We start from the raw sequence: 13,629 nt of genomic DNA on the forward strand, positions 1-13,629 counted from the left end.
ATATATATATATATATATATATATATATATATATATATATATATATATATATATATATATATATATATATATATATATATATATATATATATATATATATATAACACACACACACACACACACACACGCACACACATATAATCTATATTTTCTAATGAAAAATGTCTTCAACCCTTTGCAGTCCATTTATTCAGCGCCTGCCAGGCACGACAGGTCTAATTTATTTTCACACAGGCTGGTTAAAAGTAATTTTATTCACAGTAAAACAGGTTTAAAAGGCACAGCATATCAAAATGACATTCAATACCTCATCTACAGCCCTGCCTCACCCCTTGTTTGCTATATTTATCATCATATCTCTTCATAGTCTGTATATGGATAAATCATCTCCTGATCACTCAATTTATCACCAAACTCCTCAATAATGCTATCCAAGTCATCATTTTATTACTACAACATCTCAAAAAGCTTGGCAAATGTCTGTGATTTTCTATGAGTGCTACATGCGGAAGCAGCTGCCTTGTTTGTTTATGTCCGTGTTGTGTCTGTGGTGAAGGGACTATGTGATCCGTCTCCATTTTTTTCCTGGCTTCTCTCTGCCTCTGTGGGCCAATGAAAGATTTTCTCAGCTTTTTCCGGTGAAAAACCGACTAGCGACCTGTGATTGACGCCTTTTTGATGCCATCGGACCAGAAAGGAAATATGTTAAGGACCAACATAGTAAGAAAAAAAAAAAAAACAACCTAAAACTGAGCAAGGATCAGATTTCTATCATACATCACATATTTTCAGGTCATTCTTTAAATTGAAGGCATAAAGATCTACAGTAATCACAGGCCAGTTTGGGAAGTAAGTTTGTTTTGAACTGTGCTGCTGACCCGGTCACTGTGCCCCTCAATTGGGAAGTGTTAACTGACTCAGAGGTCACACATAAGACAGTAGACTAATAAACAACTGATCTAATGTACATCGATCTGACCTACTAGAGACTGACAAAACTCGCACTGGTTACACTTAAAGGGGCAAAACAAAACGTGACATTTAAAGTTGTTGTTTTTTGTTAGGCTAGTTTCAGGATACAGTACTGTAAGATGGTTCTACTATGCTGCCAGGTACTGTAGATCTATTTCTTTTTTTTCTTATATCTAATTTCTGGTAGCAGCCAAAAAGAGTATTCAAGTTATGAATGCTGCTTGGCTTAACACACGAGAGGTTTTAAGCACATTACAACAAATTATAATCATCCATTAACAATGCACCAAGATAGGCTTAAACCTACCCCAACTTATGCAAAATTATTATGTACAATGACATCTTTCTTTATGTGAAAGGTTCATGACTTGTGCTTTTGTTATTTCATACCAAATGTGAATGCCGTGATATTTGGAAATTCTTTCTAATAATAACAGAAGCATGATGTCCATGCACACATTAATGAGAAACACTGCCAACCCACATCATGAATGGCATTATCTAAATGAGTGGATGAATCACATTCCACTTAAACATTAGGTCAGATGAATTTGTGAGATGGTTCTTGGTGAAGCTAAAAAAAAAAAAAAAGTGGTGACCTTCATAGTACAAATGGCATACGTTGTGTGTGGGAGGTAACAAGCAAACCAAAAACATCATCATTAGAAAGAAACACATAGTATTCCGTTGAATTTTAGACGCACTTTAAAAAAAAAAAAGGTCAAAAAAGGCCTGCGTCTTAAACTTAAGTATAGTGATGTGTGTATTAAAATTTGCTAACAAAAACGTTACTGCCCGATTACACAAACAGGAATGTGACTGACTGCCCGAATCTGGAAAACCAAGCTTAACTTCCTGTAAGAAAACTAAATAGAAATAAAAAAAATAAGAGCTGGGGTACAATCCACTACAGTAAATATTGTACATATATATCAGATATTCATACTACATCAAAATTTTGTACACATAAGGAGTTGTATGCAATGAAAAGTAAGGGACATTTCTAATCTTTTCACAGACTGATTTATTCTTTAAAGCATTTGATATAATAAAGATGGTGTTCTTACAGCAGTACCAATACTGTATCACCCCTCCCCCACCCCCATCCCACCCCCACATTCTTACCAGTTCAATATCTTTACGTCTTTAATAAATGCTGTACATACTGAGAGATCCATCCATTCACTTCTATTTAGAACAGCCATCAATCATTTACAGATGGATACCACTACCAAGGGTTGGAATCCAGCTTTTCAATGAAAATGAAATAAACAATATTTATCATAAAGCTGTTAATCTTTTCACAGACTGCACTAAATGTACTTTTCACCAAAACATTATTTGAATTAGAATACAATAAAAAATACATACCTCCATGACCCATGTGCTAAAATGTATAAAAGCGTTTCAGATGCTAGAATTCTAGTGTAGACTGTATCATATCAGGAAAATGACAGAAGCTACACATTTCTGGCAGCCAAACAAGTAATTATTAAGTGTCTTACTTGCAATATAAGGCTTAACAAAGAAGTAAACATGGATATTAACAACCTTACATACAAATAATTAAGCTAAATTACCGTGATTTGTAGGAAGGCAAATATTTCTAAAAATGTATTATTATTATTTTTTTTTAATCAAATATTGTACACAGACAAATGTAATACAAGTATAACAGAATTACAAGCCAGGGGTGAATTATCATACAATCCAAGTGAGTAAGTAGGCTACAGCACATAACTTGCCTAATGGTTTATCATGCAAGACAGCAATTTCTTTTCTAATTAGTATCCATTAAAAACTAATTAGGTAGTAAGGGATTTTTAAAAAATATATATTATTAACACTATCTGTAGGCATATATTATTCTTGTCATTTAAAATAAACTAGAAAGCAAATGAGCAATTTCTATAAATAAAGAATTTCAATTTTTTTAAATAAACAATGACAATAATAAATGTCCTAAGCTCTAATAATTATTTCAATGTATTTGCAGGCTATATGGATCAAATAGATACTTCATGGCCCTTTCATCTTTGAAAGCATGACATCACTGCAACGATGTATTTATGACAGGATACAAGACAACACATTGGGTTCATTTTCTATTACATGAACAAGGTCAGGGGAATGATCTAGTAAGTTTTCCAACCCATTTTCTGGAGGGGGTCTGTTGATGTTTATAAATACAACTATTTTCTCTAAAACACACTGCCTAGCACAAGCAAGATGCACAGGAGATTTAGACTGACTGCCGCTCAGTAATTCTAGGATGCAGCTCCTCACCCCAGACCATTAATGTATTTTTTTTCAAATTTTAGTTGCATGTTGCAGGTGGAGTAATTGGAATAGATCATTATAGCTACAAAAAAAAAGCCCCAAATTCTTGTATTTTCTATTTCAAAGCTTTCCTCCTATTTTACTGTTATTAAGCTTAAAGTGGTTAAAACATACGATTTGTACACTGTACGGTACTTCGGTTTTGCATTGGTATTTTATTCAATTTATATTTACATGCAGCATTAAAAGTAAAACCTATCAATTTTTTGTTTGTTTATTTTTTGTTTGTTTTTTTTTACAGTAAACTTGACTAGCTAAGAAACGTGTGATCGAGCCGCTTCTAAATAGTACAATAATATACACTTACCATGTTATGCTCTATTCAGAAGAAAACACTCATTGGCATGAACAAACTGTACAAAAGTCAATATACATCAATTTGTGAAACTGGTGCTTTAGTGAATAACATTTCCAAAACAAAAATCTAATGAGTATTCACTCAACCACAACTACGCCATCTTTATTCAACGTTCCACAGTACTTCTTGGAACAGGGACTTGAATAAAAGGCACTCAACAGGGAATTTATGCAAACGCTGAAGTCTAAAGCGAATTTTAACAATTCTGCATATCAGAAAATTAAGTTGGGCCAACACAGATACATCTCTACAGATTTTAAATAAATAAAGACGGTAAACAGCAAACCAAGTTCACAGTCAGAAGACAAGCCATCCAGCCTTGAGCTGATTCCTCAGATACTAAGCTTGACATTGGAGCCCAACAGTAATGAAAATGCTGCCAATTTCTTTAACTGCTCCAAGCATATGTGCTGATTTTATGCTGTAATGACATTATGGGGTGACAAAATGCATATACGAAACATCAGTACATTTCTCTCATACAACGTGTTGACCTATAGCAGGTGTGGCCAGCCCTAGTCCTGGAGAGCCTCAGGGTGTCCTGGTTTTTGTTTTACCCGAGCCTCTTAATGATGTAATTGACTTAATGATTTGGCTTTATTGGTCAGAATTACTGTTTGTTCCAGGTATTTTGCAATTGATGATTTACAGCTACCTACAAAACCTGCAGGACTGAGGCTCCCCAGGAACATGGGTTGGCCATTCCTGATCTATAGCATCAAAAATTAAGATGTACACTTCAAACACACATTTGTAATCCACTTGCAGCAAACGTTGCATTGCATTTCAAATGTCCCCATTTAACACATGGATAAACTGTAAAGACATTGGTCATTCTTTATTAAGTTTATAATACATATGTTGTACTGCAATCCCCTCCCCGAAGTACAACACATTTAAAATAAACCCACATATAAAGCCTCATTAATACAGTGCAACAGCTACTTAATTTGTAAACTACACAGCTTTCCTTTTCAATATCCCATTTAAATGGGTATTTCCAAACATGTATAGTAGGCTGTTCTTTATGTATGCCTCAGTTACAAAACAAAAAATTGTGCAAATAAGCACAACATCAACAAGCAGTGCTTTTAAACATCACTAAAAACAACCAAAACATTGTTTATTTTTTTGCACTGCAAATTAAATTTACCTGGCATTGCCTTTCTTTCTGAGACTGCCACTCAGTAATTCTATGCTGCAGCTCCTGACCCCTGATCATTAATGTAGCCTTTTCAAATTGTTGTTGCATGTTGCAGGTGGAGTAATTGGAATAGGTCATTATTGCTACTATATATATATATATATATATATATATATATATATATATATATATATATATATATATATATATATATATTTTCTATTTCAAAGCTTTCCTCCTATTTTACTGTTATCAAGCTTAAAGCAGGTAAAACATACAATTTGACACTGTACGGTACTTCGGTTTTACATTGGTATTTTATTCAATTTATACTTATTTTTACATGCAGCATAAAATGTGTTGCCTTTGCCTTTAACTTTCTGAACTACATTCACTGGGTTGCGTGGATTTAAACGTGTTTAAAATGTGTCTGTGGATGGGAGTTTCATGCTATACCACAAGAATATTCTGGCTCAAGTCAGTGCTGTCCCCAAACTGACCACAACGGATAAAAAGATTACATCTCTCTACATGCTTTCAGCAGCCATGTTAATTAAAACGACCTGACATTTCGAGAGGCTTACTGATAGACTGATAACGTAACATCATGCTACACTTTCCCATGTAGCAATATTTGTATAACAAACCACAGTAGAGCACATTCAAATGCAAGTACACACAATCCCAGGCCTCCATTATCGTTTACACACCTTAAATAAATTTTAAATCAATGACAACTAAAACTTAACAATGTCCGAAACACAACAAAGCCACAAAATATACCACAGATAAGTAAGATTTTGTGCAAGTGCATTCACTTCCTATTTACAACTCAAATCACTGTAGCCATGATAAAGCAGCTGAAAATTACAAAAGCTGACACTCCTGCCTCTTGATCAGCCGGCATTAATTCATCTATGCATCAGAGCAAAGAAATCAATTTCAAACCATTACAGGGTGCTTTACAACACCTCATTATATTGATGGCTCATAAATAACATGATTTTCAATACTTACTAGGTTTTTATCTTGCTGGCCCATGACTCCATGGTTGGCTGTGACTGCTAATGGTTTCATAATGAAAAAATGTATGTTGGACTGAATTTAAACATCCTGCTTAGATTTTTCCTCACAGCTGGCTGAAGTCAACCTCTACAGTATAAAAAAAAAAAAAAGCTGCAGCCTGCAGTGTCACCGGTGACAGCCAAAAAATGTCGTGCACAAGAGGAGCAAATTTTCATCCAGCACACACTTGCTGCCTCCATGTTTTCAAAAAAATCCTCATAAAAACAGGAAGCAGTATATACATGCTAATTCCTTTAAGATTTAAGAGAACCAAAGTTAAAAACAAATAAAGCTAAAATGGCTGACTGCACACACACACACAGACTCCCTCAAAAGGCTTTATGCAGTATTAGATTAGCCTGGGACTAGGGACCAGCCTCTAGCATTCAGCCAGGCATTGCTAACAGTCCCGTTTCATTTGCAAAGAGAGTATAAAAAAAAAAAAAACAGGGCAGAGCATGTGAATAGGGACCTCCTCCCTGGCTGTTAATGATGCTGAATGGAATGGTCACCACTGACTCCTGCTCAGCTCAGATAACCACGTTTCCATCATGAATCCAACCAGCACGACAATGACTGACACTGTATTTAACAATCCTTGTCCACTTATCCTCAACAAGCATGGTACAATTTTAAGGGTGATTACAAACAGCAGTAGATGTGCCAATAAACTGAGAGGGAAATAAAAAAAATGCACTACAGCCTTGACAAACCCTGTGAAAGTAATTTCATTATCAAGCTTACTTTGGAGGAGGACCACGGCTGCAGGCAGTTGGCATAGCAACGGACAAGGAAAGCCATTTCCTGGGCGGCGAGAGAGAAAGCTTCTTTTTCAAAGCAGGGAGGAGGAGAAAATAAAAAAAAAAAAAAAAAACACCACACACAGTAGAGAGGAAAATAGATTTTTCACACAGCTGACTGCAGTCCCCTCAGGATAAAAACACCATTGCTGCTTCTTGGATCAGGCAAGTTCCAGCTAAATCGGGCTCCTAACCTGCATTGGCACAGCACAGCGCAGTGCCAGTGATGCAATTGCATACTGATTTCCCTACCTCTCCCTCCCAATCTGCCTCCCTCTCTCACGCTCTCACTCTCACTCTCACTCTCTCTACACTGTAAAATATTCAGCTCAAGTGGTAGCTGTGTTTCTTTCCAGAAGCTCGCCCCCTCATGCACTCAACTGTTTCAGTGTAAAAATGCGAGAGAGATGGGAGGCTTTGATAAAGTAACAATTGCCCGCTTGCATCGTTGTTGCTAGGTTAGCAAGTCTCTTGGGGAGGGAATTCATCGATCAGCAGGCTCTATATTGTATCATAATGGAGGTGACTGATTTATAGAGCGACACTTGAGCAAATGGCGTTCGCTTACTATATCCCTGGAACGACAGCCAGCGTATATGAAAGGAAACCTTTATTTATTTATTTCTTTTTTAAACTCAACACTTAAATTCAAACAATTCTTAAAGAGTTGGGAGCAGGGACAGTGGTCTTGTGTTTAGATGCTGACAAGGGAGAGGTTGGAATAGTATGCCAATGCAATGATCTGTGACACCTGGGTTCAAATACTTCTTACGGAGTGAATTAAGTTATTTCACTTCATTAAGATTCAAAGTTACTATCCATGGGTTTAAGGCCAAAGACTACAGCACCACACATTTCAATGTATTGTTTTCTACAAAAAGAAACTGAAAAAAAAAAAAAAACAATAAGAATAGGGCTAAAAATATATCACTTCACTGTTCTAGCCATTCTACTTTGATTTGCAAAACTGGAAGCACAAATGCAAACCTACCTTTTCTACACTATAATTAAATGCATCCAGCATATACATGTACTTATTTCCCCATGTTAAAATCACTGGCTTTAATAAAAAGTAGAATCAACTAATTAATAAAACAGTTGTGAAAATGTAAAGACTACTACATCCACACACTTATTTAGTTTTTATCATGTGTGTGTGTACAGAGTGACTATTAAAGTTATTTATACAGTAAATGCAGAATGTATTTTTCCAAAACGCACATGTACCATAATCAATTTAGACATCAAGGTTATCTGATTTGTCCATGGGTAGTAGACAGTTTTGATCCTGGATCATAATACATTGTAATATGACATCACCCCTGCAATGAACTCAGCCTAATATAATGTATCACATAAACAAGTGTAAAAGCTTGCTCATGAAATACACAGAATCAATTATCAAGGGTTATAGAGGCTGATGGAGTGAGGTTTATGGGAGACTTAGCATGACATCACCTACAGAAAGGTCCGAGTCAAAGGTTATTATACAGACAATATTTCCCAGTGGCAGTTGATTGGCGAAAGGCCTGACATGAAGTGTTTTATAATAAAATTACACCTCTCCCCTTCACAGGGAAACAGAATCGTCCATTTTACATGCAGACTGAAAACAGATCTTGTTTTGCTCTGTGTAAAGCCATAAGCTATTAATGATGTAACATATGAGATGAGCCTTGAAAAGCATCCAAAAGTAACCTGTAGCCGCCTCCACTGAAGCTGCTCATCTCACTACAATTAGTCTAATTTGCAGTGCAGTGATAATTAGCTGTATACAGTAGAAGCAGATTGTCAGTGGCTGTGGTTGGAGAGAAAAAGCAGGGTGAGCTTGTTTGTTTGCTGGTGGTGTGGGATGAAGCTAGTCAACATTCATTACAAGAACTAATATTCTCCTTTGGTTTTGTTGTACCCTCCAAAATTCATTCCCAGGGACTCAAAGCTAACACTGTCAGGCTGAGTTTTATTATGCTGTTATTAAAAGGATGGCATTTCTAAATTCAATCTATGACCACTTTAATCTGAGGAAATTAATTAAATATAAAAATGGATTTTCCCTATTAGGTACTGAGTACAAGTATCAGAAAATCTACAAACGTTTAAGGTAAATACTAACTGTGAACTAACATCAGGCTATTTGGTATCCTTAATGGGATAGACATTGTTTAAGAAAACTTGGAAAACTAAGAAGTAGTTCTTCACCAATGCTGTTATTGCTCCTGTTACAGAAACTACTGTACTTCTTGTACAATACAAATATATGCTTCATACTTCATAACCATCACTAAGAATATGCAAAATTGCCTGTGAATTGTATCATACTTCTCTAAAAAAAACTTAAATGTATAAACATTAATCATATTAATAACAGGTACACCTTTAATCATATGTATTATTTACAAAAGCACATCTAGGCAGAGCTACATCATAACAGATTGTTGCACTGTCCAAACATATTATTTAATATCTTTATTTAATATCAAAGAGTTATTTAAATACTGAAATTATACTGTAACTGCATTAAAAGGCATATTTGTTTCAACAAAAAATAGGAATATTTTGTTTTAAAAAGAGAAAATATACTCCAAATACTCAGCTACATCAGTTGCTTTCCTCTATATCTTAAATTAATTGTAGCAGACAAAATAATTCAATCTCTGCCATTTTCCCCTTCCATTAGCTCCACATATCTCAAATGTGAAGTTTTAAAAGACAGGCATTTTATAACACACATGGATTTTGATTGCAACATATCTGGTATATTTTAGGTTAAAGGAAGTTCTCAGTTTCTATGCCTTTTTCTTTTGTTATCTGTTTACACTTGCACTCCGTGGGTCATTTCTCCTCAGCAGTGTTACTGGCATGTGTTATTGGCTGAAAGCATGTCAGTGTACAGGGAAAGCAGCAGATATGGTTAATCAGAGGAAATAATCCAGTGAAGAGGTGGGGACAATTTCAGTTTCTTAAGGGAAAAGACTTGCAAGGTTTTCTTTAATCTAGTGTAGTATCATGTTGATTTCCATTACATGAGAGTAGATGTTAAAACTTCATGGTGATTTGAACTCGGCTCTCGCCAAGATAAGCACCAACTAAGACGTAGCTTTACAATAAACTAATGTGATCCATCTGCATCTCCGTCCATTTGCGTTTCTTTCCATCTGATGATGCAGATATCCTTCTGCCTGGTGTTGATGGCTGAAGTGTAATGCTGTCTCCAGGGACCAGCTTATTTTGCCTCCCCAGCGCATCTGCACACACAACTGCTGTGATGCTGGCTCCGGGGATCAACCACAGCGCAGTCTCCCCAGCGCATCAGCATGACAACCGTCTGGATTGAGCTAAGTAAGGTACATTTCTGGGGTCTTCAAGTGGGCACCTCAGTGTTTCGTCGTCCAGCCCACTATGCTTCAAGAGGTCTCGACAGTGATTCTGGCATCCCAGCATCACCCCCCCCTCCGTCCCCCACTCAACTCAGACCAGCTTACTTACCCATATATCAGCATTGCTTTCTTTCTATTGTGCTTGAGATCCCCAGCCAGAATCTTTCCGTCTCAAACACAGCCAATTAATGCTCCTTTCTGCTGCTTCAGATAAGTTCTTCACTGTGTAACATAACTCTTGGCTACTGAACCCGAAATCTCTGAGAAACCGGGTAGTGTGCCACAAATCTTCGACAACCCACCTCCACTGGGTAAACCCAGACTCTCCGTCCTCGCTGTTCCGCTTCAGCAGCTAGTTGAGCATACCGAAATTTTTTCCTCTCATACGCCTCATCCACAGCATCCTCATGTGGCATTGTTAACTCTACCATATGAACAAGGCGTGCTGATCCAGACCAGAAAACAGTGTCTGGTCGAAGGTTAGTGGTGGCAACTCAGGTGGAAAAATAAGCCGTTGACCAACATCTGCCAGCATTTTTCAGTCTCTAGCAGCTTCCAGTTGTCCTGGGTTGGTTTTAACACCTTTTGTTGGTGGTTGCTCTCCTGGACGGAGGAATATTGTCTCTTGTTTGTAATGCTTTGATGGAACTGGTGGCAACTTATTGGTCAGGTTACGTTCGTCTTCCAGTGCTAAGGTCAGACATCTCAGCACCGGGTCATGGCGCCAAGTAAACCGTCCTTGGCTAAGACCTACCTTATATCCTGCCAAAGTGGGCCTTAATGTTGCAGGTGATGAACACAAAGGACATGAAGGATCCTCACCCACCCAGAGGTTTAGGTTCTGTGGTCATCATATGAAATGAAAATTCATGTTTGCTATAATATGTTTCTTTCAAAAACTACACATTTGAAAACTATAAAATAGATTTGCATGGCAAATACATTTTATGTAAAGATTTTGTCAGCTACAATTACTTTAAACCACAGTACTGACACTCTAAACAACCAGGTTACACTCTACAGTAGCTTCACCTTGGTGGTGCACGTCTCCCTGTTTTGATAACCCTTAATTATTTTGCTGAATTAGGTCTCTGTATAGATATAGTTTAACGATGTAAACTTTACTGAACCTCAATCGAGAAAACCAGCTAATTAGCTACACAAAAAAGGAAGAGAAAAATTAGGTTCTTTAGAAGAAGATTATGATGCAGCTTCTGCACAACAGGGACATTATTATACAACCAATGTTATGTATACATTATTAAAAGGTGCAGTTATTGCTGTTCTGAGGTCTAAATAATAAATACTTTTTAAAAATCTCTGTTAATCTACAAACTCTACGGAGGTCTATAAAAATAGACAGGAATAGGATAACACTTAGGGAAATAACTATTTTATACATCTAGAAATGGTTATTGCTAAAATACACACACTGCTTACCTCAGTGTATTGACAGACATTTTTCACAATTGCTGTCCACACTTCTGTACTTACAGATGTTCCTAATAATAAAGTTGTTTTTGAATATGCCAAAGATAGGTAAATAGTATAAAAATAAGAAATTAACTGACCCAACTACAACAGGAACAGACACCAATAACAACCAGCATTAAAGCATACTTTGAGGAGTGACTCAGTGTTGAACTCTTCCCTCTTCAGAAATCTGCATAGTATTTAGTTCCTGCAAAACATTCTACTTGTTTTAGTGCCAAGAAGGGTTATAGATGGGCTCTCAAGTGCCATCTGTTTACACAATAAAGACTTAACCTTTTCCCTGATACAGTCTTATAAAAGTTACGTAGGTTTTTTATATTCATGTGACATTTTGTCAGGATCTTTCTTAAATTTCATCTGCAGAACAACACACATAAATTATGTTTTCTACCTAAAGAACACAGGATGACCTTAAAACTTGAACAGATTTGTTTACAGGGATTATATTCCCCTTCCTTGACATATCCTTTTAAGCAAAGAGATGGAAATCATCCTTCATCTGTATACTGTCCTTTTGCATGTGAAGTCACAGATCAAGTGACCGCGCTTGTCAGCCATTTTGGTTATTTTGTGCTGTACTGTTGGATAAACCAACAGACAAGGCCAAAAGCCAGGTCTTTCTAATTATGATTTTCCCCAAAGATTTATGTGGTAAATAGGAAAGGCTGGGAGCCAACAACTTACAGCCGTTTATGCAGAACACTTTGCAGAAGGTAAGATTTTAAATTTTTTCCCCTTGCTATCATAAAAGAGTTTATTATCTTTTCAATTCTTCGTTGTATTTGTCATAATCATGATCAAAATATGTTTTTGTCACTGGAAAATCTGGTCATTTTAATGTTTTCTTTATATGTTTAGGGTTCAGAATTTGCAACTGCCAACTAACTGCGGGTTAATTTGGTAAGTATCAGGAAGATTTCACATGTTTACACGCCACAGTGGCGAATTCAATTTTCGTGTTTGAGTTAAAATAATTTCTAGCGTTAATTTTAGCTATACAAATACTGTGGGTTTGGCGTCGAAAGAAGGATGCACATGCAGAAAAGAACCTCATACCTACTGTAAAATATAGTGGTGGATCTTTGATGTTTTAGGGCTGTTTTGCTTCCACTGGTCCTGGGGCCATTAAGGTCAACGGCATCATGAACTCTACCAAGTACCAGGGCATTTTAGCCAAAAACCTGGTTGACTCTGCCAGGAGGCTGAAACTTGGCCGCAATGGATCTTCCAGCAATTCAATGACCACAAGCACACATCAAAATCCACAAAGAAATGGTTAATTGACCACAAAAAACAACATTTTGCAATGGCCAATCTCAAGACTTGAATCCCACTGAAAAACCTGTGGTTTGAATTGAAGATGCAGTCCATAAACGCAAATCGAAGAATATGAAGGATCTGGAAAGATTCTGTAAGGAGGAATGGTCTAATATCCCTTCCAATGTGTTCTCCAATCTCATAAAAAAAATTATAGAAAAAGGCTCAGTGCCGTTACCCTTCCAAGGGGAGGGTGGACAAAGTACTGAAAACAAGGGTGCCAATAATTGTGACACTTAATTTTTTTGGAAATAAATTTATAATTTGAGAACTATGTAATTTTGGTCGATTGCCTTGAATCATTAATAAAGTACAATATATTCCACATGTTGGAAAATTACAATATTTTTACAATATTACCTGTATTGTTTACTTTATACAACCTTTTTTGCTCATCTTCATAAAGGGTGCCACTAATTTTTGAAGTGCCTGTATATTTATGATATGAACAAAAATCAGCGTTTAATAAGACACTTTGGAGGGTAATCAAAGGCTGAAACGGCACGGGGTTTACATTTTTATAGTGCTTATGTAACAACTAGTACATTCTTCATAATTATGATCGAATAATTGGTGTCCACTTCAAAAAGGCAGCTGTGTCTCTGCTGGCTCAGGTGGTCAACTTCGCAACCCTGACAAATTTTCAGCATATCACGTTTGATGATCACTTCCAATAGAGTAGCCAGGGGCCCCTTGGAGATCTTTAAAACTTTTTCAAGAGAGATACCTAAAGGACCATTGGCCTCGTCAGTCTTAAAATTT

At 36.5% G+C, this 13,629-nt stretch overlaps 1 protein-coding gene across 7 annotated transcripts in view; it reads right to left on the reverse strand.

The window, feature by feature from the left end:
- Positions 1–13,629, reverse strand: part of rapgef2b (Rap guanine nucleotide exchange factor 2b) — a 149,547-nt gene that overhangs the window by 39,993 nt on the left and 95,925 nt on the right. The window contains exon 1 of one of the 7 annotated variants that reach the window (XM_041263354.1): positions 5,832–6,148. The exons of the other annotated variants lie outside the window; for them this stretch is intronic. Within the exon in view, the coding sequence (XP_041119288.1) occupies positions 5,832–5,891 (60 nt within the window). The 5' untranslated portion in view covers positions 5,892–6,148. Of the gene's footprint in view, positions 1–5,831; positions 6,149–13,629 lie in introns of those variants that run through there. 7 annotated transcript variants of the gene reach the window in all.

This window comes from Polyodon spathula, chromosome 1 (assembly GCF_017654505.1).
Source record: "Polyodon spathula isolate WHYD16114869_AA chromosome 1, ASM1765450v1, whole genome shotgun sequence".
Taxonomy (NCBI): domain Eukaryota; kingdom Metazoa; phylum Chordata; class Actinopteri; order Acipenseriformes; family Polyodontidae; genus Polyodon; species Polyodon spathula.